The sequence below is a fragment of the Rhipicephalus sanguineus genome, chromosome 9, assembly GCF_013339695.2.
Source record: "Rhipicephalus sanguineus isolate Rsan-2018 chromosome 9, BIME_Rsan_1.4, whole genome shotgun sequence".
Lineage (NCBI taxonomy): Eukaryota > Metazoa > Arthropoda > Arachnida > Ixodida > Ixodidae > Rhipicephalus > Rhipicephalus sanguineus.
In genome coordinates this window covers 95,089,082-95,113,549 of record NC_051184.2, presented here as the reverse complement: position 1 = coordinate 95,113,549, position 24,468 = coordinate 95,089,082, and the positions used below count along the sequence as shown (strand labels likewise).

General features: G+C 47.0%; 1 protein-coding gene across 1 annotated transcript in view; it reads right to left on the bottom strand.

Annotated features, from left to right (window-relative positions):
- Window positions 1-23,903, bottom strand: part of LOC119406032 (uncharacterized) — a 97,745-nt gene extending 73,842 nt beyond the window's left edge. The window contains exons 1-2 of the mRNA XM_037672878.2: window positions 23,768-23,903; window positions 3,878-4,142 (exon numbers count right to left, since the gene is read on the bottom strand). Of these exons, the coding sequence (XP_037528806.2) occupies window positions 3,878-4,141 (264 nt within the window). The 5' untranslated portion in view covers window position 4,142; window positions 23,768-23,903. The remainder of the gene's footprint in view (window positions 1-3,877; window positions 4,143-23,767) is intronic.
- Between the last annotated feature and the right edge of the window lie 565 nt (window positions 23,904-24,468).

The window sequence follows — 24,468 nt, the reverse complement described above, 5'->3', positions numbered from 1 at the left end:
ATTCACTGATTCGCAAAAGGAATAAGTATGGCGTAGTGGACACTTAACAACTGTACTTGCAGTAGGCATTCTAGGATACTTTGAAACGGCCAATGTTACGCGCACAGTCGTTCATTTCCTTACGGCACGGTTGAGGCATGCACCGAGAACCGATGCTAAGCTAGCAATTGAGAAGGCGATGAGCACGGGGCCTGATTACGCTATCGTGTTCGACTCCTGAAGGCTCCTTTCTTTTGTCATAATATCGTAATTATTAATGTTTGGAGGCTTTCTTAGACGTCAGTTAAACTACTACGACGGTAAATATTTATCGTCAATCCCTTTTTAAAGACCCCTTATAGTGTAGCAATCATTAGAATAGAGCATATTATTGCGCGTGTATGTATATGTGAATATCCGATACTTTTGTGGCATATATACAGTATACATTTCAACGTTAGTTCATGTTAATGTCACTGGCCTGATGCATTCAGACGCAAAGAAGAACTTTTTAAGGGCAAAGGACAAAGTATATGCGGATACTTTTCGGTGCAGGACATTTAGAACGGTAACTAAAACCTCACTTCCTTTTAGTAGAATGGCCATTCCAATAACGGGTATTTTTAGGCCACCATTTATTAATTGGTTAGCTCAGTGCTGTGTTTTTGTGCACATGTACTTTAAGTTTATTTTGATCAAGGAAAGCAATGTTACATTAAATGGCACTGCATGTCAAAGACTTAGCATGGCGTCTATTTATCAACATTAACTTAATCTCCCTTTACCAGGAGGTTCAAGATTCCAGCCTACAAGCAGTGACAGAAACGTGCGCCTGTACGGAAAAATCAACTATGTGAAACACCCTAGAGCTGATTGATGGCATGAAAATGAGTAAACTTGATTGGATGGAGCATTTATGCAAATTCTCTTTGGGAGGGAGAGTGATGGCAAAGGGCGGAGCTGATATTTTTAGGAGCGACGCTCCTTAAGCCCGCACTTCTCCGCGCCGTCGAAGCTCCCTTATCTCTATGAACATCGCTTTAGGTTGCAGTGACCGGCGATTTACGAGGAAATGTTTAGGCCTTGAGCGATTTGGTTCTAGCGCACCAGAAATTTGAGGTTAACCCATATGTGCCCAAACTCAGAAAAAATGACAAAACAAATATTTTTTTTACAAAAAGTTCACTTCTACCCTCAAAAGAAAGTACAAGTTTTTTATTTACTGCTAGGTAAACGCAACACCGTTTTTCAAGCCATCCTACATATAGGATACTGGGCATTAGGGGTGCTATGTGCGGGTGTGGTAAGCCTTGAAACATTTCACGTGCACGCCGACATTGCACTTCTTCCTCCATGACGTCTTTCATACAAAGCACAGATTTGCCCGGAGAAAAGCGGTCGGCACGTGGCAGCATGAAAAGCAAGCAATGTCTAGGCTTTCACACGTTGAGAATGAGACCTGCTTGATGTGCTGTAGGTGGCGCTAGTCATCAGCTAAAAATACAGTTTGTATAGAATGGGAAGGAATAAGTAGCAAGGACAGCGTTGAAATTAGCAAGGGGCTGAGACAGGGATGCCCTTTGTCCCCGCTGTTATTCATGCTGTACATGGTGAGGATGGAAAAAGCGCTAGAAGGTAGCAACATTGGATTTAATTTGTCACACAAACAGGTCGGCACGATGGTTGAGCAGAAGCTTCCAGGTCTATTTTATGCTGATGATATTGTCTTATTTGCGGACACTCAAGATGATATACAGCGACTGGCAGATATATGCGGAAGGGAATGTGAGACTCTAGGACTAGGATTTAGTGCAACAAAATGTGGATTGATGGTATTCAATGATCACGAAGACCATGCGGTCTTTATACAGGGCCAAAAAATACCGAGGGTAAGCGAGTACAAGTACCTCGGAGTATGGGTAAATGAGGGGGATAGATATATGGAGGTACAAGAGAAAGCATCGGTAGCAAAGGGAAAGAGGAATGCTGCAATTATGAAGCACAGAGTTTTATGGGGGTACAATAGGTACGAGGTGCTTCGAGGGCTGTGGAAGGGTGTGATGGTCCCGGGGCTTACATTTGGGAACTCAGTGGTGTGCATGAAGTCAGAGGTACAATCAGGAATGGATGTAAATCAAAGCACGGTGGGCCGCCTCGCGTTGGGCGCTCACGGGAAGACGACAAATGAGGCTGTAAAGGGTGATATGGGATGGACAGGCTTTCAAGTGCGGGAAGCTCAGAGCAAAATGAGATTCGAAGAGAGGCTGAGGAAAATGAAGAAGAGTAGATGGGCAGAGAAGGTTTTCAGGTATTTGTATAGAAAAAGCGTTGACACGCAGTGGAGAAAAAGAACTAGGAGGCTCACCAGTAAATATACGGCTAGCAGTGCGGGCGACATGGCAACAAGGAGCATTAAGCGGAAGGTCAGAGAGGCGGAGAGGACTTATTGGATGACAGCGATGGAAAAGAAGCCGGCTCTGAGTAACTACCGAAAGGGAAAAAACGAAATAAGGAGGGAAAGGTTTTATGATAATTCAAGGGGAAGCGCTTTACTGTTTGAAGCAAGGTCGGGCTGCCTTAGAACGCGTAGTTATAAAGCGAGATTCAGTAACGAAGAAGAACAATGTACATGCTGCGGGGGAACTAAGGAAACGATGGAACATGTACTGATTGAATGTGGCGATATTCACCCAGGTATACGTGTGGGCACGAGTCTACATGAAGCCTTGGGTTTTAGGGACAACAATGGAAAGCTGAACACGTCCGCGATAGAAATAAGTAAGAGACGGTTAGAGTATTGGTGGCAGAAAAGTAGAGATAAAGAACAAAAATAAAGAATGGGGGAAAAATAAGGTCATTCTGCCTTAAGAGGCAGAGAGATAGACCGTGAATTTATATTTTTTGGTATAACAACATAGCCTTAATCAATGTAGATAAGGTATTAGGCCAACATGAAACAAGGAAGTTTTTTTTTTTCTTCGATCCTGGTGGCAGACATGTCACCGCCCCGTTATAAAGGGGACGCTCATAGCATCCATCCATCCATCCAGAAATAGCGATGTTAGAGTGCATCAAAGAAGAGTCCTATATGTAGGACACTGGGCATATATGGGTTAATATATGGGTTAAAAGAAATAAGCTCTGTGCACAACTGGTTATAATGGTCGTCTTCACTTTCACCACCTTATCATGGATTGTGAAATCACAATCATCATTCTAGCGCACTACGGGCGCTTTGTCGGAGGTCGTAGCAGACGGTCTCCCCACCCGGCGCCGGCACAAAAAGTCAGTGAAACACTGCGCGCGGCGTTCCGTCGTCACCGCATCACCGCTCGCGCCCCTCTCCCTGCGCTGCGCGCACTGCACACTCACTCGCTCGGTCGTTCCCGCCACCGAGCGCAGCAGACACTCTACCCCCTCCGCCCCCCCCCGCTCCCTACCCAACCGCCTTCATGAAAGCCAGCAGTGAGATCAGGCGATTAGTCGTTAGCGTCCAATTTCTAAGGAGCTTCGCTCATCGGTTGTATTAGTACACGGAACAACTGCTAGTTTTTTTTTTCTTACACTGTAATACAGTTTTTTTATAGACGCACTCTTGTGCAACTGGAAGCACACTTGCACCCAAGAGCATTTGTGTACCGAGAACGGTCTTGCATATGTTACCGTAAAAGAGCTCAGCAGTGCAAAGCTACGTATAAAGTCCCCGATAGGGTTAAGCCAAAAAACAAATCAAACCACAGAGCACAGCTACTATGTATGCAGACACGCATTTAGTGAAGGCGAACCTTCATTAACAGAGCTCGACACTAGCTGTACAACAGCTTCACGTAAAAACTGTCAAGTCATTAAAGCGGTCAGGGTTAACGTATCATGAAAGAGGCGATGAACTAACTCGCACCTGTGAGTATTTTGCAGACGGACCAAACCAGACGACGCCGGGCCACTCTATGGTGCAGTCGAGCAAGTACAATGGCTCCTCGTACAGGTTCCTGACAGGCTTGCGGTACACTTCGCTGAATGAAAATGTGGCTTCGACGTCCACTAGTGGGACCTGCTTGCTGAAGAATGCCCGGTAGGCATCCAGGAACTCGTCGTGACCTTGTCTGTGGTCTGTCAGGATCCACCAGAGCTGGAGCTTTAGCTGGTGGCGTGTGACAGGCATACTGCGTAGCGTCAAAAATTTTATTAACGCAAAAGTGAAGCGGTCCCTGGGTTATTAGATGCGAAGCATCTTATGGCGGAGTTCAAACCGGTGGTCTGCGGCGTGACCACCCTTACAGCGCATACGCAAACCCTCTCCACACACCTCCCCATCTATACTCCCCCTCTCTCCCCTCCCTCTCTCCACGCCCCCCCTGAAACGCAGGCTCGACATGCCGAAACCGCTGCTTCGCATCGCCTCATGGTCCCCTTTAGCGGGAGATGGTGTGATTTTTTTTCTGAACAGCTGTGGCTGCTTAACATATGCGTAAAGCATATGTTAAGCAGCCACAGATGCTTCCATTTCTCATATCTATTTCACTACGGACAGTTATAGCCAGCGCAACATCACGCTTGGAAGCTGAACACCACCAGCGATCCAAGCTATTGTTAAAGTGAGAACCTCGACCAAGCTTTAACGGAGCAAGAGGCCAGTTTTGTTTGAAAAATTGTCTTAACTAATTGAATACAATAAGTGCAGAAAACTACAAGAGAACACAGATAGCTGGTACATTAAGTAAGTATCCAAGTGCTGATGCATTGCAATATGCGCCTACCGCATCCGGGGTTGAACCCATGACTTCAACCTCAGCATTGTTATGCTTTGGCATCTGCCAAGCAGACACAACATAAAAAAATATTCCGCAGATTCAACAACAAGTCTGACTAGACTGGCATGAGTATTGACTGAAAATTAGTGAATGCTACTGAAGAGCATTTCAAGGCACAACAAGAACTGCTAGCAAATTGATTTAGTGCACACATTTTTTAGTACCATTTTTTTCATATAAAAAGAGGACGTTTCTGCCTTTTTGTTGATGATCCGACTGGTAATTATTATAAACCTAAAATGTTGTATGGAGGCTGCACTGCTTTTTGAAACTAGACTTCAGACAGGGTCCAAAATTTCATTGCAGCGTAAATTTAAAACTTTCCCGCCTACTGAAAGTTTACACTACTTTTCAGGTGATCCCAAAAACAGAATCTTTTCACTTAGCACAACGTGCCTGAATCTTTCTTATGGTATTAGCATAATAAACATAACATTAAAAGAACTTCACACAGATTGTGTAACTATGAACAGCAGGGCGGACACAAAAAAACCTGTTGACGTTCACGTCATGAAGTTGCCTCACAAGTAGACAATGTAAAAAAAATTACACCGTCTCCCACTAAAGGGAACCATGTGTGGATGCGAAGCAGCAAGGAGATGGTTCGCTTGAGCGGGAGATGATGTAATTTTTTTTAAGAGCTGGCTCGCCAGGTTCTTAAGCTGGGGCGAAGTCCCGCGCCGTAAGCTGCATCCATCGATTCAAAGCGTCGTAGAACGCGAAGTCTTACGCGCGTCGTGTCTTCCCTCTAGCCCGGCCGTTAATTCTCACAGGGCGAGCGGGGAACGCGGTCGACAGGCGCGCGAGAGGGGGGAGCGTGGGAGAGGAGAGAGAGGGGGAGGGGACGCGCATGCGCTGGCGCTCATCGCGGCGTTGCGCAGGATAGAATGAGGCGCGTGAGAGGGGGAGCGTAGGAGAGGAGGGGGAGGTGGATGCGCATGCGCAGTATGGGTGGTCACGTCGCACACCACCACCACCGGACTGAACTCCGCCATAAGTTGCTTCGCATCTAAAATTTCAGAATACACAGTTCATACACAAGAGAAGTGTGAAATATGCGAATGTACGTATCAGACAGTGACATTGCCAGAAATTTTTTCCGGGGGAGGGGGGGTGTCAACTAACCTTTATGTGTGTTCGTGTGTGTGCGCGCGCTTGTATGTACTCATGCAAAATAGAAACTTTTCGGGGGGGGGGGGGGGGGTTCAACCTCCCACGAAACACAAAACGTCGAAAAAACTTCTTGAAACCACTAGAAAAATATATACGCGTCTTGGTATATTGTATGTTGAATAGACGTTTCCCATTAGAATTTTTGTAGGATACGTCGAGAAAACGTTTTGTAGAAGTTTTCTAAAAGTTTACGAAACGCCTTTTTCTAGAGCATGTGGGGATGTTAGCGCAAATTAAACAGTTTCGGTCGCTGCACATCCTTGATAATAAATTTTGATGAGTGTAACGGCGTGCGCAGTGGCGAAATAAAGTTGCTTTTAGGACGCAAAATCGACGCACTGACATCTCTATTTTATTGCCCGCGATTATTCGATCGCCGAAGATCGATTGATGCTTGTTGACGTAAATTGTAATACCATGATACCAAAAAAAAAGGCAACGATGCGGCCACGTGCGTCGATAACTTTCTTTGCAAGTCATCCGACATTCACCTCGTCCGGTTTGGCGTTTGCATTGCAAAAGCATAGCCTTTGAAATTTATGCCGAGAAGAACACGAGCAAAATTATTTCTCCAAAGCGAAAAAATGTCACTTGGGATCGAGACGTCGTTTTGAATGTGTCATGTACAAAACGTGCCGAAAATGATACATAATTAGCTTCAAAAATAGAATCTGGCGGTTGCAGTAATAAAAGCATTCCAAACAGTGATCAGAAGCATTGCCTTAGAGATCTGTTACTAGAACCATTTCGAGAAATCTGTTACTTATGCGGGAATAAGGGCCACCTATTTCATTTATACACGTAATATTAGTCAGACATTCGTTTTACACTTTTATTAAATTCATAGTGGCTTTTTATTCGTTTGTTTTCTCATTTTCGCTGTTTGTCGCGAACACCGCTAGGGTAGGCTCCCTGTTGTCGCGGTTGGTTTCGCTCATAGAGTTTCTTGCAATAATATCTAGAGGGGAATCTGGCGCTAGTGTCTACGCGGGCTCCTTGAACGGCGCTTCAACCACCATGGGAATGATGGGAAGTACAGGCTTCGGATTTGCTTCGGATGGATTAGGTTCTTGAGATTCGCGACGCTTGTTTGCCGAGTGTAAAACAAAGCGATATGAAATTATTTCCAATTAAAACTTGTTTCATTCTTTTGTAAATAAAACTTATTGCAAAACGTTTGCGCGACCGTGAGACAGAACTGAAACCTGAACAAATTCAACCACCAGGGTATGCATTACTCTGCAATTGTGTTCCAGATCTGGCATCACAATATAATGAATTATTTTCTTTACAACACTTAAAACAAACAAGCTTGTTTTTCTTTCGAAAGTACACGTTATCTATTTACAGAAATAACAGTACTCTATTGAGTGAGAAACACTTAACGTATCGTCTGCTGCGACGCCAGGTGCGTCTGTCCAAGTGGTCTGCCCCGAACGCATCTCTCGTTTTGTCGTGAAATGAAGTCAGAGGAGCGTGACGGTGCGTCTACTTAGCTTCGCCGTCGTTTTCCAGTCGATTTGAAAGAGTTTTGGCAAGTAGCGCTTATCACAAAACGTGAACTCTATGCACTTTCCTGCACTGGCATGGGACGCTACATCTATGCGTAGCGGTGAGTGCACGACGCTTTGCTAAAACTGTCAAATACAACCTGTAAAGCTGAAACGTCGCAGCAAACCAACAGATCTAGCGGTGCTCAGCCTCTTTGAACAACAAAGGCACTGCTTGAGTGCTTTAAAACGCACCCCACTGCCCACACCTCGCAAAGAACGAAACTGAAACTGTAGAAAAAGATCCGTAGACAGTTCGATAGCTAATGAAATCCAAACCGAAGCCTGTAATTCCCATCATTCCCATGGTGGTTGAACGATCGCAGCGCCAGTTTCCTCTCTAGGTTATTGTATGAAACTCTATGGTTTCGCTATAGTTTCGCGTTTGCAGAATCAGGCGTGAACCCTACTACAGTGACACATTTTGTAGCGTTAGCTACACTGGCCTAGCCGAGCCAGTTTCGCGTGGCTCCTCAAGAGCCGTGCTGCGCATGCGCGAGAATCAGTGATGTCACACAGCTGGCGCATCGGAGCCGGCACCTCCGTCGCACTCCGCCGCTGCCGCGCGCGACTCGCTGCCGCCGGTCTGCGCTTTCCAGAGGAGTGACGTCATAGCCGAGGTAGACTTACTGGCGCCGGCGCGCGCGCAGCTATTCGCCTTCGCTGTGCAGTCGCCGTCCGACACTGCGCTGGAGCCGCTTGATAGCGCCTCTGACTGGCGTTTGCCAGTGTGGTTTAGCCATGGAGAAGAACGCAATTGCTGCTCAGCGGCACAGAAGAGCGGAGAAGCCTAACTCATCGGATCCCGAAGTAGTTGCCTGACAAAATAAATATGCATGTGCCACATAATATGTATACCATGTGTGTGTCATTGGAGCAGCAGTAAGACAATCAGGAAAGCTAAGAACAATCAGCTGAACTTTTTCTAACGACGTTATCCCGGCGTAGCTGAGCTAAGCCACTGCAACATTTTTCTTCTCGTTCGCCCAGCCCTTCTTCCGTGTGTAAGTTCCAGGACATCACTGTGGCCTCCTATACTCAGCAGAAGTAAGTGTATGTTCTGCTCGCCGCGCAGGAGAACATGGTCGCGCGAAAGGGTTTTCCATGGAAAGATAAAAGAAAACCATCGGCGCCCCATCGCGTTGGCAAAAACACCGCCGACTTTGATGCTGCGCTGGAGCCGCATTTACGCTAGATCGCCTCGGAACAATATAATGAGAGCGAAATTAAGCCACCTTTCAGTACATATAACTCAGCTGTTCAAAGATAACGTCATGCGTGCTAACGATCCGTGTTGCGAAGCGTGTGACAGTGAAAGCGCGTGTTCCTCCAAAGACAGGTAGCACATGCTGACGCAGAGCGCACTTATCGTCGGTACTGAAGGTTTTGAAAACGCACAAATGCTTCACAAGCTCGCCCTCGGATGCGTGAACGTTGTTAAAGGCACTGCGTGTGTCACTTACAATGCATTGTGCAGGTGGTATATAAAACCATTTCGGCATCGCAGAAAGCGTCAAAACACGCTTCGAAAATGTTCCAATTTGTCATAATTTCTGAAAGGAACAGGGTAAGCTGTTGCACGCATATTGCAAGGTGTTCCAACAGTGATGTCGCTCAAAAAGGAATAGCTGTTGTGCCACACTTGCACAACATTTTGCACTACATAATAAGGTTGATGTCACTCGCTAATGTACAAATAGTTTTTCCGCTCCATGAAAGCTGAAATCGATTTGCAGAATTAGCAGTCAAGCACCGAAGAAGACAACTGCTTGCCAGAAACGACATAGAATGCGGTTTGTGGAATGTGGAGAAGCTGTCGCTTATCAGATACGTCTTTCCTGCAGTTAGCAGTATGTCGGACAAACAAGCAGCTGCATGAATGATAGATTAGGAGAGCATTGTAATCTTGTAAATAAAGCCAATGATGGGTGGCTTGCATTGCACTGTAGAGCGTGTCGATGTGAACCTTTCTTGCAGAACTCGAAGGTTTTATCAACCAACAGAGCTTAGCTAGCGAGATTGATAATATCATAAGCTCGAAAAATAGCAAAAAAATGGTACCGCTTGTGATAGCACTCTGTCCCTGTCCTTGCCGGATAAAGAATAACTTTCTTGAATGTGTAGTAGTCTGTGAGCTTATGAATGTTAGGTATACCTTCTAAAAATGAAACGGAAAAAGACAAATCTCAGTGCATCGCTTCCTGGTGCAGTGTGAGTGTACCGGCATTGTGTAAATGTTTGCCTCGTGACCATTCTATTGAAAGTTAGTGCACATGTTGTGTCTCTCCATTTTTGTTCTTGTGTTGCTTATGCGAAAAAATTCTTAATTTAGCATGTGCTACCAATTAGGGCGAACTTTCTTTAAACCAATGTCGCCCTGTGCTCAGCGTTTGTTGTCTTTTAACAAAACTAGCCTCTTTCTTTTTTTTAATGCTGGTGTAGGTGCATGCTTGACTGATTCTTGGTTCATCGTGCCTTTTGTGTGCAGAATTCCAGGCATTCCCAAAACCACAATAATATTGTACACACCACTGTGGAGGAACTCTCTAATTTTGCCTACCCAAGATTCTTTTACATATCTAAATTTACCCAATTGAGACAAAATAAGCCGCTGAACTGCTTCTGCTAGCGTTTACAAATGTTCGATGATTTAGCAAACTATTGCTGCTGTGCTTGCGTGTTTTTCAAGACAGCCTTCCGGTTTCTATTGCGCTGATACATGTCTGCTTGACTGAGACACCTTGCACTTTACTGTGCCTCTTGCATGCAGGTTCTTGGACAGTCATCAATTCCATTGCTCCAGCCTATGTAAAGTGGCCAACATATTGTTTGGAATTGCTACAATAAACGTTATGCATGACCAACAACATTTGCTGGAATTTCGCATTTACTTTTGGAAGTGCGGCATAACGCATTCCATACAACACAAGTAATGAAAATGAGCTGACATTAAAATGCTTATGTTGTCTTGACCACAATGGATTAAGTCAATTTCATGTCTGGATAAAGAATAGGCTTAACTAATTTTTGGCCAGAAGAGCACCAATTTTGCTGAGATAATGAATTCTTGGACACGGGATGTCGCTGGAGCCGTTTCGACAAGCGGACTTTTCTTCAAGGCTGGAACTTGAAGAAAAGTTGGTTTGTCAAAACATTGGCTCCAGCAACATGCTAGTCAATTCGTTGTGTCATGCCAGCGTTTTGCAACCACGTTTTGGCTGTTCGCTGTCAAGCGTGATAAGTAAAGAGATGCCTGTGTAATATGGCAGCAGATTTATTTCTGGAGCTTCTCTAGCCATATATAGCACTTCGACAAGCAAACTTGTCTTCTTCAAGGTTGTCAATTGACAAGTCCGCTTGTCGAAATGGCTCCAGTGACACCCCGTGTCCAAGAATTTCTCATCTCTTCAAGCTTACATCTTCCCCTGGACTTCTGCCTTTTTTTTTAATTATCAATTCTGCTGGCTAGAGAAGCTCCAGCGATTAATCTGACGCCATATTACGCAGGCGTTCCCTTAGTTATCACTCTTGACTATGACGAACTAAAATGCAACGAATTGGCTAGGGCAAGCTCCTCAACAAGCTGGTTTGCGTGAAAAATAAATGTCTAAAAAAGCTCTTAAAAAGATCTAGCAAAAATTTTTTTTATAATTCTTGCAAGCAGTTTTCTAGACTTCTAATAACGTGACGTTAGCACAGCTACAGGAAGTTTTCAAGCTTCTTACGTCTAAATGACACCTCGACTAAACTTCTAATATACTTTTGGTCTTTCCTTTTTTGGTGTTTAATAGAAGTTTTCTAGCTTTTCTTTTGTTTCGTCGGCTCCTCCATCACCCCGGCTACACCAATGATATCGGACTGCTATTATTCAACAAAAATTCTGGAACTTCATGTGCCAAAACCTCGATACGACTACGAGCACACTGCAGTAGAGGCCTCCAGAAAAATGAATTCCATTGGCAGATTCGGAGCACTTCCAGTAGCAGTTTTTCTGCTCCATTCGGAGCAAGTCTGTTCCAATTGGCGGATTGAGAGTGCTCCTTCTATGTTTCATTCAGGGGCGTAGCCAGGGGGGGGGGGGGGGTTGGGGGGGTTCAAACCCCCCTGAAATTTTTCAGTTTTGCTTGCGTATATATACACGCACACATACAAACACACGCACGAACATACATAAAGTATGGTTGAACCCCCCCCCCCCCCCCCGAAAAAAATTTCTGGCTACGCCCCTGGTTTCATTGACAGATCTGGAGCAGCTCCGCTGCCAGATTCACTCCACAAAGCAGCTCTCTCTACTCTACGAAAAGAAGCGGATTCGATCGAAAGTCGCAAGCTCCCCGCGCGTGCCAGGAGCGTGGCGTACCGTGTGCGCTACGCAATGCGCTGTCCGACAGCGCCCGTTCTCTCCGCTCGCGCCCGTGAAGGCGAAAACGGCGCGAAACGCGAGGAATGCTGGGCGCTTGCGAAGCAGATGTTCGCTAGCGCCCCCTACCATTTGCTCTGGCGAGGGCGCTTGTGTTCTATCGACAGTAGGGTGCCTGAACGGTTTCCCTCGCCCGCCGCTCCGTCCAGGGTGAGGACATTCTTTGATGGGGTGCTCGCTGCCTCCACCGATTTTTCCCGACGGCCGCCGCCATTGCAGTCACGGTGGCCCTGCTCCTGGCGAAACTCCAGGCCATCAAGGACTGCGGCGTCTCACTATCTCTGCACAAGCAGACGCCGCCGCCAAGGACGCCCACCGGCCCACGGTACCGGTCACTGCTGCAGTAGTTGCCTGCCACTTCTCTCGCCAACGGCTGCTGCACCTCCTCAAGGCGGCCCATCCAGACCACCGGGTGGCGAGCGGACACCCACCAAAGCCACTCCAGGAGTCCGGGTTCGAGAGGCGGGAGCTGAGACTGCTGCTGCGGCTCCGGACCGGGACTGTATGGCCTGCTGCACGCAAGTACAGCAAGGGCCGCTGCTCCTCTCCGGACTACAGCAGATGCGGGTCTCCAGAGACGCTGGAACACATCTTGTGTTACTGCCCAGCTCTGGATGGCCCGCGAGGCACCATGAGATGGCGCCTCCTAGGACTTCCAGCCGCTACCGTGGATGACCTGTTCCTGCCACGACGCCAGACCCCGGCCCTGCACGACTTCTTGGAGTATGCGGACGAGGCCGGCCTCGATTCGCTATGAGACCTGCCCCACGACAGGCCCCCTGAGCCCACCCGCCTCTTCCACCACGACGATGATGACTTGCTGCTGAAACCTTCCTCCTCCCTATCATCTTTACCTCCCCATTCCCCTTCCCACAGACACTGAGCCGTGTTCCCAACTGGGAGACAGAAAGAAGTGCGACTTTCCTCAACAACCACTATATTTATATATATTGCGGATCTCACTTCGCAAGGCGACGGGAGCGAGCAAGGAGCTGTGGCCACTTGGTCTCTTCCTTTTCCGGTAAAATGACTGGCTGCTGCGTGCCCATGTGCACGAACAATTCCAGAAATGGTTCGAAGCTCTACAATTTTCCGACAGAGCCCAAAAGAAAGCTGCAATGCATCGTGAAGATTAAGCGAGACAAGTGGCAGCCTACAAAGGCGTTGTGTGTATGCAGTTACGTCCTTTTGCCCCTCGAAAAATTTGATACGTATTTTACACGTATGTATGCGTGTCTGTGGGTCACTTTCTCGGTGTTGTAAACGCTTCACTTCTAAGTTTGTTTGTTTTTTTGCGGTCTCTACAGGCGCGGTAATGGAGAACAGGTAGGTGCTTGTAGGCCGCAGTATTTGAGACTGTTACCAATTTTCAGTCACTATAAACGAAATAGGCTGCTTGTTTGTAAACTGCGTATTCATCAAAAAAGGTTTTTTTTTTCGTTTATTGCCATTCGCAAAATTCATTGAAAGCTGTGTGGTATACTGCGCTTCTCACGTTAATTTTTTAATGCTAATCTAAGCACGAAAATTCATGGTTCACAACGAACGTACAGGCTCACTTTGAAGCAAGCAACTTCGAGCAGCACTCAGCTGAACGGTGGAAAAAGCTGAAGCCGAACGCTGTGCCAACGGTGTCCCCTTTCAGGGGTGAGTTACTGTTTCATTGTGCATCGAAGATCCTGTGTGAACCCAACAGGCAGCAACAGTACAAGGCTATAGACTAAAATAGTTTCGAAGATTAAAATGAGACGTGGAGTTTCTCGTTTGGGGAGATTAGGAAAAGTCGGGATACTTGCAACCTATGATACTCCTAGAAGCCTGTCCAGGTCTTTAATTAGAGCTGGCTGCCTTGTAATACTTGCAGCTTGTGACGCTCCTTTTTTTACTGCAGATTTGCCTCGCCAAAGAAAAGTGCCGAAGGATAGGGCAGGACCTGCTGTGTTGCCGGAAGCGTGCCAAGAAACACGTGATGACGGTTCTACGGCCATTAATTATACGCCACTCACAAGCGGACAGGTGAATACATATTCACTGGCAGATACTGTTGATGCGCGGCGACCACAGAGCTGCAGTCCGCAGACGCCCAATTGAGGAGATGTTCCACAGATTATGGAAGGCAAACAAGTTTTGACCTGTGCCGATGCACCTGGCGGAACATGTGAAAACAGGCAGCTAAATAAGCAGCTCTTCGATATGGGCAGGAAATACACCCAACTTCATCAGGTCCATAAAAAAGCCACCTCCACCATCCAAGCACTAAAGAAACAGGTAAAAAATTTGGAAAACAAAATGTAATTATTCGGACAGCGTTTGAAATTTCTCAGTGATGACACACGGCAGGCTCTTGGGCGCCAGAGTAATAAGGGAAGCACTTGGTCCGCAGAAACGACCAAGTAGGCGCTTCAAATTAAGTTTTCGTGTGGCAAAACTGGTTACGAAGCAGTGAGAAAGCTGCGCTATCCCTTGCCGTCCGGGAAAACCCTGGCACACCGCCTTCAAGGCGTCAAGTTTCTTCCCGGAATTTTGACGGAAGTCATCGACGTTCTCAGAATGAAAGCAGAGAACATGCATGATATTGAGAAAGACTGTGCCTTGTTCTTCGACGAGATGGAGATCGCTCGCGGCTACGAGCTCGATCGCGCTGAGGATGTGATATTGGGCGGGGGGGGGGGGGGGGATACCTTGCCAGAAAAGCCAGACGAACCTGCACACCACGCGTTGGTGTTCATGGTAGGAGGCCTGAATAGGAGACCACTTCACCGGAAGTCATGTAGAGGGTCGTATCCTCAAGGACTAGGTCATGGAAATTGTGCAGCTCTGCGCGGACATCTCTTTGCGCATCCACGTTGTCACTTACGACATGGGCGCTTCGAATCGGGCTATGTGGCGCGAGCTCGGATTCTCCAGCCCCAGGAATTCCAGTACAGTATGTTCAGTACCTCACCCCTGCCTGGAAGACGAAGAATTGTTTTTTTTTTACAGCAGATGCCGCACACGTGCTGAAGAACGTCAGGTCACAGTTGCTCACATCGGAAGCGTTTATTCTCAGTGATGCAACAGTATGCCTGCACAACCTGCCATCCAAAGAGGTGAAAGTGGACCACGTGTGCAGTGTAATACAATATGATGCTGATCAAGAGCTGAAAGTCGCCCCGAGGCTCTCAGAGTTGCACATTGCGCTAGGCCATTTCACCAAAATGAAGCGAGAGCTTCTTCAGGGAAGCTTCCGGAGCAATTCGATACCTAATCAAAGAGAAGGTGACAGAGCCGGAGGCAGAGACAACAACATGGTTTCTAGAATTGGTATTCAACTGGTACACCCTAATGCCTTCCCGCCGTCCGTCAGTTGCTCTCAGCCTTCGAGACATGAAGAGGTACCACGAAGCAATTGGGTTGCTGAACTTGGCCCTTGAAGTTTTTCAAGGAATGAAGATTGGAAGCACGGCGCAGTGGAAGCCATCGCAGGCAGGTTTCCTGGTAACAACAACAGTCGTTCTTCGTCTCCAAGAGATTCTCTTGCGCAGTGAAGGGTATGAATTTTTCCTCACGAGCAGAATATTACAAGACTGCCTCGAAAGTTTGTTTTCAGTGGTGCGCATCAGGAAGCCTGTTCCGAACGCTTATGACTTGCTGTGTGCTCTGACGCTTGTGTGCGTTAGCCAGTTTCTTCATACACCTGGAACGACAGGCTACGAAGTCGACGACGCTAAGTACCTCGCCGAGATGCTTTCAAGAGGCAAACAAGAGCACGGAGAAGTGGAAGATGATGTTGTCGATGACTCAGAAATTTTGTTCATCGAAGAACTTGAGGCAAACGAATGCAACATTATTTTATACATCGGCGGTTTTCTTTTGAAAGGGATGCTGAGAGTTGTAGCGGGATGCGGGCAGTGCAATTCTGCTTTGTTAGGCTCAAGTGAAAGTGAGCACGCAACTCTGACCGTTCTTAAAGAGTATAGACGGGATGGTGCCAACCTCGCATATCCCAGCGAGGATGTTTTGCTGACACTGAAGTCTTGCGAAGAGCATTTTAGGGGCATAATGAGTTGGACTGAGAACTTGCTGCACTCAAGGTCCCCTTCGAAGGCGGTGACCGACTATTTGAACAAGATGATGCGCCCTTGCGTGAAGACCTGCTCCGAGCAGAGTGACTCCTCATTGCGACCTATGCAAGGCTGAGGCTTCGCATACATTTGCACCACGTTGGTTCGAACGGCGTCAATGAGCATAGAAGCGAGACATGCGCTGGGGCAAGCCTCCAGTGACCGACCGAAGTGGACTAGCTTATAGTTTGCATAGTCAGCTTTTGCTTTCACGACACTTTATTGTTCAATAAAGTATTTTGAGTTCATAGCGATTTCTCTTACTCGTGAGGAAATATCACATACGCAGATAAAAGCAGCAGTGTTATCTTCGAGCTGACTAATGTTCTGATCTTTGCAAAAGATGGTTACTCCAAGTGACTATTCTTGTCGAAGCGATTCCGGCACAGCGTCACGGAGGCGGAAATACGACAGCGACACTCCTCGACTAATTAGATCGCGCGCTTAGATATACATAAACGGAGCTGAAAAACGCAGCAGGTATATGACAGCAACAACATCGTTATTACTCTATTTCATCTTCTATTCTCCAATAGATCAGTAAAATTTTTTTCTCTGCACGGCCGAAAAGAAAACAACGAGAGATTTAGTCACGTGAACGCTGTTTCACTATCTCCATCAGCTATAAGAGAAAAATTCGGCAGATCCCGCGCATTGTGGGAATCTGTTTCATGCGAAGCAGTCAGCGAGTACTTCTATGCTGTATTTTATGGCTTTAAGCCAAGCGTTACGATGTGGATGGACGTGTTTTTGGAAGTGCAGCAGCAGTGTGGCTATCGTGGGCTTACCAAGCACGTCCACAACACTGACGTTTAAAGGGTAACTTCTGGTGCGACGTAACGTCAGCCCTCACGTTAGAGTACATACGCCAGTATTAGCAAAACTAAGTGCATTTTATGGTGCAGTCATGTGAGTATTATATGTAACTTCCGTTAATGTATTCCTCCGGGGTCGAGCAATGCTTTAATATAGCTTGCTGAATCATAGGAATACAAATGTAATGTTTATTAGACTGCTATAAAAGCGGAGCCAACACTGGAACCACAGTCGTTAATTTGATATGACGCCTGTATCATAGGAGTACATATGTAGTGTTTATTGTTTTCTTGTAAAATTAGATGACCAGCACCACAACCACAACCGACGTTGCACCGACATTACGCCTGCGTAGGCTGTTTTTTCCAAACCAGTCTATAGACCCGGCGTGGCAATTGGGTAGAATACCTGATTGCCACGCAGAATGCTTGGGTTCCATCCCTGCTGGGATCTTAATATTTATTCTTTCCATTCTTCGCGTCAAAATTGTCCCTGTCGTTTTTTCAAATAATTCACTTAAACAAGAACTCATCTCAGAGCCTTCATACATATCGTCACGTCTTGATCATCGATATAAAGTTTTTATTCCTTTCTGCCGTACTAACGTTTTTTCAGACTCCTTTCTGCCAAAGACCAGTGCCGAATGGAACCACCTTCCACCCTCCATCGCCTCCATTGAGGACGTGTCATCCTTCAAGACTGCCCTAACCGTTCATATCTTAAGCCTCTAATAACTGAGTATTGTTTGAACATGTATTCTAATTAATTTGTTGTATTATTGTGTTCTGTTTTTACTACATTTTTGTTATATTACCCACCCCCTCTGTTTATGTGCCCTGAGGGTAATGTAAATAAATAAATTCGTCGGGTCAACGCTGCCGATGTCGTTTTTTTCTTAATGCTCTCGCATTTAATTTACCAGTGTCTGTTCTCGCCGTTCCTGGGTAGATATAAACTGTCAATCACCTGGCGCGTACCCGTACACCGCGGCCCGAGGTAAACGGGTATGTGCCACACGTGTCTGGAATAATGGGTTCAACGACGCACGCGACAGGATTTTCACGTTATTCATGCCATGACCCGACAGTCATATTCGTACTATATTCGACATATATTCGACATATACTATATTCGACACTATACTCGACATATATTCGATATTCGATATATTCGATACTATATTCGACATATATATTCGACATATATATTCGACAGTCATATTCATACTCTTACCCTCTCATGCCAATTTTGGTCTACCTCAAGTTACGGAGGCGACCACGAGAGCACCCAGACGTGGACAAACAAACAAACAAACAAACAAACAAACAAACAAACAGACAGATAGACAGATAGACAGATAGACAGATAGACAGATAGACAGATAGACAGATAGACAGATAGACAGATAGATAGATAGACAGATAGACAGATAGACAGATAGATAGATAGATAGATAGATAGATAGATAGATAGATAGATAGATAGATAGATAGATAGATAGATAGATAGATAGATAGATAGATAGATAGATAGATAGATAGATAGATAGATAGATAGATAGATAGATAGATAGATAGATAGATAGATAGATAGATAGATAGATAGAAACGTTCAAAGTGCCAAAAGTTCGCTAAGAAATGCTTCGCATTTAGAAAGAGCAATGCAACAAACTTGAATCTCCCTCCCTCAAGATTTGTCAGAGCTACGAGGGCACGCATCATAGGTGGCGAAAGAAAGCAAGTTGAGGTAGGTTCCAAGCGCACAATGAGAACACCACCGAGTGGCTGGCGCGCTGCACAGCCACAGATGAGTGCGGTAAGTTTCGGTAACAGGAAATGGCATGAAAATACTGAATCAGTGTAGATTTATCCTTCAAACAGTCTCCGAGCACAGACACGCGTATTTAGACTGGTCTCTATTGCGCTAAGTGTCTTTGGTTGCACAAAACTCTTGCTACACGCGCGCAGGCAGTGTTGGGAGTGAGATATCTAATGGCGGACGCAGTAGCAGACGACGCGGTTGTCCCCACCCTGTACGAAGCGGCGGGCAAAGGAAACCATCTAGGCGGCGGGCGAGGGAAACCATTCAGGCCCCCTAATTGACAGATTTCCTTCGGTTGCTCTCCGTCGGAGTGGAGTACTCCGGCGCAGACCACTCCGAATCCGCCAATGGAATTCACCAAGTGCACGAGTGTTCTTGCATATCCCGCGAAACAGCTGTCATTGCAAAGCAGCGGATCGCAGTGCACGGAGTGCTGTACAAAGGTCGACACTTCACCGGCTTTCAAGCGAAAACCACAAAACCTCATCCATAGGTCGTCGACACGTTACAGATAAAGATTTGGGATCTTCAGAACAAGCCATAGGTGTCTGCAGCAGATCAGCGCGAGTACAGCAGCGAAACGATCCGGAGGACAACGAAACTTGCTTGTGAATGACGCTCACGGTCACTGTGCTGCGCTGTCCGTGCTATCGAAATTGGACGAGCCGAATTTGTCTCCTTGGTCTACGTCCAAAAAACGTAGTTTGATGGCCTCGCCAATACGCCTACAAATCGCCGAATGGGCTCATTTTCGTCGTGACACCTGCCGAACAAAATGCGTTAAGGAGACTCCTTCTTCCACTACATGGCATTTATGTACTGTTTTTTCCCGAAGCAGTTGCAAGTAACATTGTGGCCTTGTGGTAGGACACCTGCTTGCCGCGCGAACGACCCGGGTTCGATCCTCAGTGGAACCGAAGAATTTATTGTTTATTTTATTTGCATCTTTCTCGATTTTTCGGTCACGGACGATTTTTTGCTCACAAGCGACGTAGCGACGCCGACGGCGGCATTTCTGCGAAACGAACTCTCGAACGCTATCGCGTTAAAACTTGCCCGCATCGGAATTCACAGGAAGCTAGGCGCAGTCCTAGCAGTTGTAGCGGCGCAAGAGCGCACGACATCAACGCCATCACGGCACCCACGTGGGCCAGCCGTCTGCGACGGCGACGTCTCGGCGAAAAAGCGAAACGAAAAAAAAAAAAACATACCGAAACACAAAACTGTGTTTTACTCTGCGGATGGCGCTAGCTGTCCAAGCGCGCTCGAAAAGAGGGATACGAACCTGAAACCTGTCGGGCCTGAAGTGCGGAACAAAAACTCACAGGGTCCTTTATGCAATCGCCTAAGAGGACTCGAAGGCGAAAGCCATCATCTTTTCCTTCTCAGTAGAATTGATCTGAATTGATGTTTATTTGTCCTGAATTCTTACAGGATCGAATCCTTACAGATGTACTGATCCTCCCCCACGTGGCCTCCGAGTTTCCTGCACCTAGCGTGGCTTTGCACTGCCTCCAGGATCGGAGGCATTGCAAGCTTTCTGCACCTCCCATGGTTTTTCTGCCTGCGTGATCGGCCCCACCTTTGACCAAGCGACGACGTAATGTGATGGCGTCATCATGTGACGTCACCACCTCGTTCCCTTTTAAATATTACTTTTATTGTATTTACCCAAACTCAGAAAAAATGGCAAAGCAATTTTTTTTACAAAAAGTAGTTCTACCCTCAAAAGAAAGCACAGGTTCTTTCTTTACTGCCAGGTAAACGCAACACTGTTTTTCAAGCCGTCCTGTAAATGTAGGACACTGGGCATTAGGGGTGCTATGTGCGGGTGTGGTAAGCCTTGAAACATTTCACGTGCACACCGACATTGCACTTCTTCCTCTCCATGGCGTCTTTCACACAAAGCACACGTCTGCCCGGAGAAAGCGGTCGGCACGTGGCAGCATGAAAAGCAAGCAATGTCTAAACTTGCACGCGCTGAGAATGAGGCCTGCTTGATGTGCTGTAGGTGGCGCTAGTCATCAGCTAAAGAAATAGCGATGTTAGAGTGCATCAAAGAAGCGTCCGATATGTAGGACACTGGGAATATATGGGTTAAAGGGGCCCTGCAACACATTTCTAAGTAACCATCGAATGGCTTTATTAATGAAGTTTATTGCCTCACGAATAAACCGCCGTTAGGACGGTGTTGTGTATTAAGTGAAGCAGTACGTGTCTTGTGGAACCTGTTCTCATGTATCCAGCGGTCATAAAGGGATGTGTCACTGTATAGCGACGGCGCACATTTAATACACACATACAAACAAAATATTATGCCATAAGGGCAAGTCCATGTCGCAATAAAAAAAAAAGAATCGACCAACGCAAAAATTTTTAGAATCCGTCAAGTACGAGCGGAGTGGACATTTGCCGCGCACGCTGTAACTGCTTTCTCTCGTCCCGACGAGCGCGCTGGACGCTAAGCAGGGAGGGATGGCACGGGAGAAGGAAGTTTCGTCACGCGCACGTCATGACCTTGAACACTTTCTTTTTTTCCCTTCGAATGCGCGGCTAGAGTTACTGTATATGCTACCTTTAGGTAGCAGAGTTGCGCATCTGTTTTCCAACGCCGCTAGCAACCATGCATTGCGGAGAAGCTGCCGCTCGGGCCAATTTTTTTTATTTCTCGACGCCGCCGCTGCAGCGAACTGAATTAACACTTGTCATCGACAGCCAATGCTTATCGCCGGTCTTCGACACGCCAGACAGGTTAATCGGCGACACGGTAGGCATGTCGCCTGCAAAAACGAAGTGCGACTTCACCGCATAGCTGTGGTTGCTAGCCGGACCTATATGCGCTACTCTGCTACCCGAAGGTAGCATATACAGTGACTCTACGCGCGGCTAACATTCAGTGCACTCTAGCGAGCGCGGGCACGTGGCGGCCTCCCGCGGCGGCCATGGTTATGTAGCGCGCGATGATCAAATCAACCAATGGCCGTAAATTTGGGCATATGGCGCGGTCATTTCGATATATGGAATCATGTTTAGAAAGAAGAGCGAACGATTTCAGGCTGACTTTGAGAATTATTTGTAAATTCTAGGCCGCGTGCTGTGCCATAATGTTTGGCTCGCGTGTTCTCGGGAGCCTCGACTACCGATCGGCAGCGTTTTCTAACCATGCTGAAAAAGTGTTGCAGGGCCCCTTTAAGGGTTAATAAATGATGACACATAGGGTGACGTCACCACGTGATCATTTTTTAGATCACTCTCGTTGAAGCCGCCGAAAGTAAATTTTCGCGTTTGATGAGGCATCTAAGGCCTTAATAATGATCCCCGCGTTTTGGCAGTGCTTACCAGTCATGCGGAGAGCATTTGTTAGTGTCAAAATAGCGAAGAAAAATGTTTACTCCGACGAGATATGGAACACGAGCTTGCAGCAATAAGGTAAGCGATCATCCTATCGCTGTCCCAGCAGCAGGTGTGAACGTGGACGCCGAATAAGTGCGATAAGGCCCCCCAGATAACAGAGGTACGCCAAAATGTACAAAGAGCACACTCATGCACGCACCATCGTGAGCTAAACCACCCATGTGACTTTTGTCAAAAAGCGGTCGTATGTGGTTCGTATTTAAGCACCGCCACTACCAGCAGTATGAATGACATGCACAAATCAAGGACGGCGGATGAGACGAGAAGTGCGTTCGGCAGGAAAAGCGCGACAAGTTCAAACGATTTTCAATTTGAGGCTGCACACTGCGCACACGTCAGACGTTATTACATAGTAAGCCACAGAATGACCCAAAGCAACGACCACTGCGAATATGACCGATTTCTGATCAAAATCGGCACGTGTGCTGCGGACGCACGCTCTAACAGCCAGTGCGGCAGAAAATACGTTAAAGCATTTTCCGTTACTGTGGCAACAACGTGCAGCTCTGGCCCTTCTGGGTACTAGATCCGTACCCACAGTAAGGAGACGCAAACCGTCGGGCGCAGAGCAGCACGCAATTTCGTCTACTAAAACAACGCAAGCATAGGCGATGGGATTCGGGGGGGGGGGGGGGGGGGGGGGAGGTAGGTGCATGCACGTAGCTTGTAGTACATCTCATACTGGTGGAAAAAACTGGAAAATGGACCAAGCCAATCCTTCACGAAGTACCCCTAAGTGGGCATGCGGCCTTACCTGCACGAAGCTGCAGCAGTCACTTCTGGGAACGACAGAACTGGCATAGCATCGAAACGTTCGTACGAGAGCGTTCTGCGAGCTGCGCGCGTGCTCGCGAGAAGGCGCACGTGAGCAACCGATGATAAAGTCCCTTTAACCGATGATGCTCGTCACCGGCAGGGTTACCGCCATGGGAATCTGCCTGCTCCTGCCCTACCCCCCCCACCCCCCCAAGACGAAACATACAAAACACAAGTTCCCCGCCTCCCTCCACCCTCTGTGGCAAAGTGGTAATTTGTGGAAATCTGGGACCAAAGGCCGCATATAAACTGTACGCATAATGTGTTCAGTACGAGGATTTCAACAATGTAGCCATAGCACTCGACAAAATACTCTAATAAAGTAGTCGTTACGAAGATGGCCACATGTATCGACAGGACGTTTCGAACACCCTCAGCGCGAGTGGGACTGGTGACCCGTCGGCAACGAACACGACACATGCTTAGCTGGAGAAACAGCGCAAAAAAAAAAGAGGAAGAGGAAGGAAATGCGGTACACTTGACGAGCGCTGAATACCCTATGTTTCATTCTTCTTTTTGCGCGGTGTTTCCCCCGCTAAGCATCCACTTAAAACTCGTTACACACAGTTTGCCTATTTCTGACACCCAGTATACGCGGACACAATACCCAAGCCGTCACACAGATCTGCTGAAAATCCAACCGAATATTGCTTTCTTTACCGTGCCAACTGAACCTGCAGGGTAGCTTAGCGGTCGTGTCGCGCGAAGTGTTCCAATGGAGAGAGCATCCATACGCTAAAACAAAACGCGTCAGCTCAGCAGGAAAGAAACCGCGTTGGTAATGTGTTACAAAATCAACCAGTTCGTAAGCATGCATGCATGCCAAATACTCCTCACTGTCAGGAAGCACGCAGACGGACTTACCTTTAAGTGACTGAAGACGTCACCTCCGCGAAGAACACAGCTGGCCGGTTGGCATCACAGCGAAACGTTGGAACGAGAGCATTCGTTACGCTACGGTGGCTACGCGTTCAGCGCGTGTTCGCGAGCTCGCGTGCTGTGTTCGACCACACACAAGACGCTCGTGTTTTACGATCACCACCACCTTCTTCGTATTGCCTGGTTGGCCGGAAAGAGCAGGTGTAATTTGAGTTAGAATAGGTACAATAAACGACGCGAACGCTGCTAGAGTGACCTACGCGGCCGACGCGGCTGCGCAACGCTCGCAACGGAGAAGGAAAAAAATAATGAAAAGATGATGATGATAATGGCGGCGCTTTTAGAATGCGGATTCGAACGCATCCACCGTTACAAGCTTGTTTTAAATCTTCTTTGAGGCATCGATGCGTCGCACTGTTGCATGTTGGTAATATAGATATTCCTCCATGTACGGATAGGTAAAGTCAAAATCGTATTACCGAAGCAACGGTATACAGTGACGGAAATCAAGGGCATGCGTAACACCGAAACGACGGCAAATGTTGCAAGATCGACATATGCATGCGCAGGGTACTCTAGGCGGGGCCAGCGCCCGTCTCCCACCCCCTATATATATTCTACTTCACTATACCACCCCCAACCACACACATTGGTCGAGTCCGCGAAAAAACTTGGAGGGAGCTTGA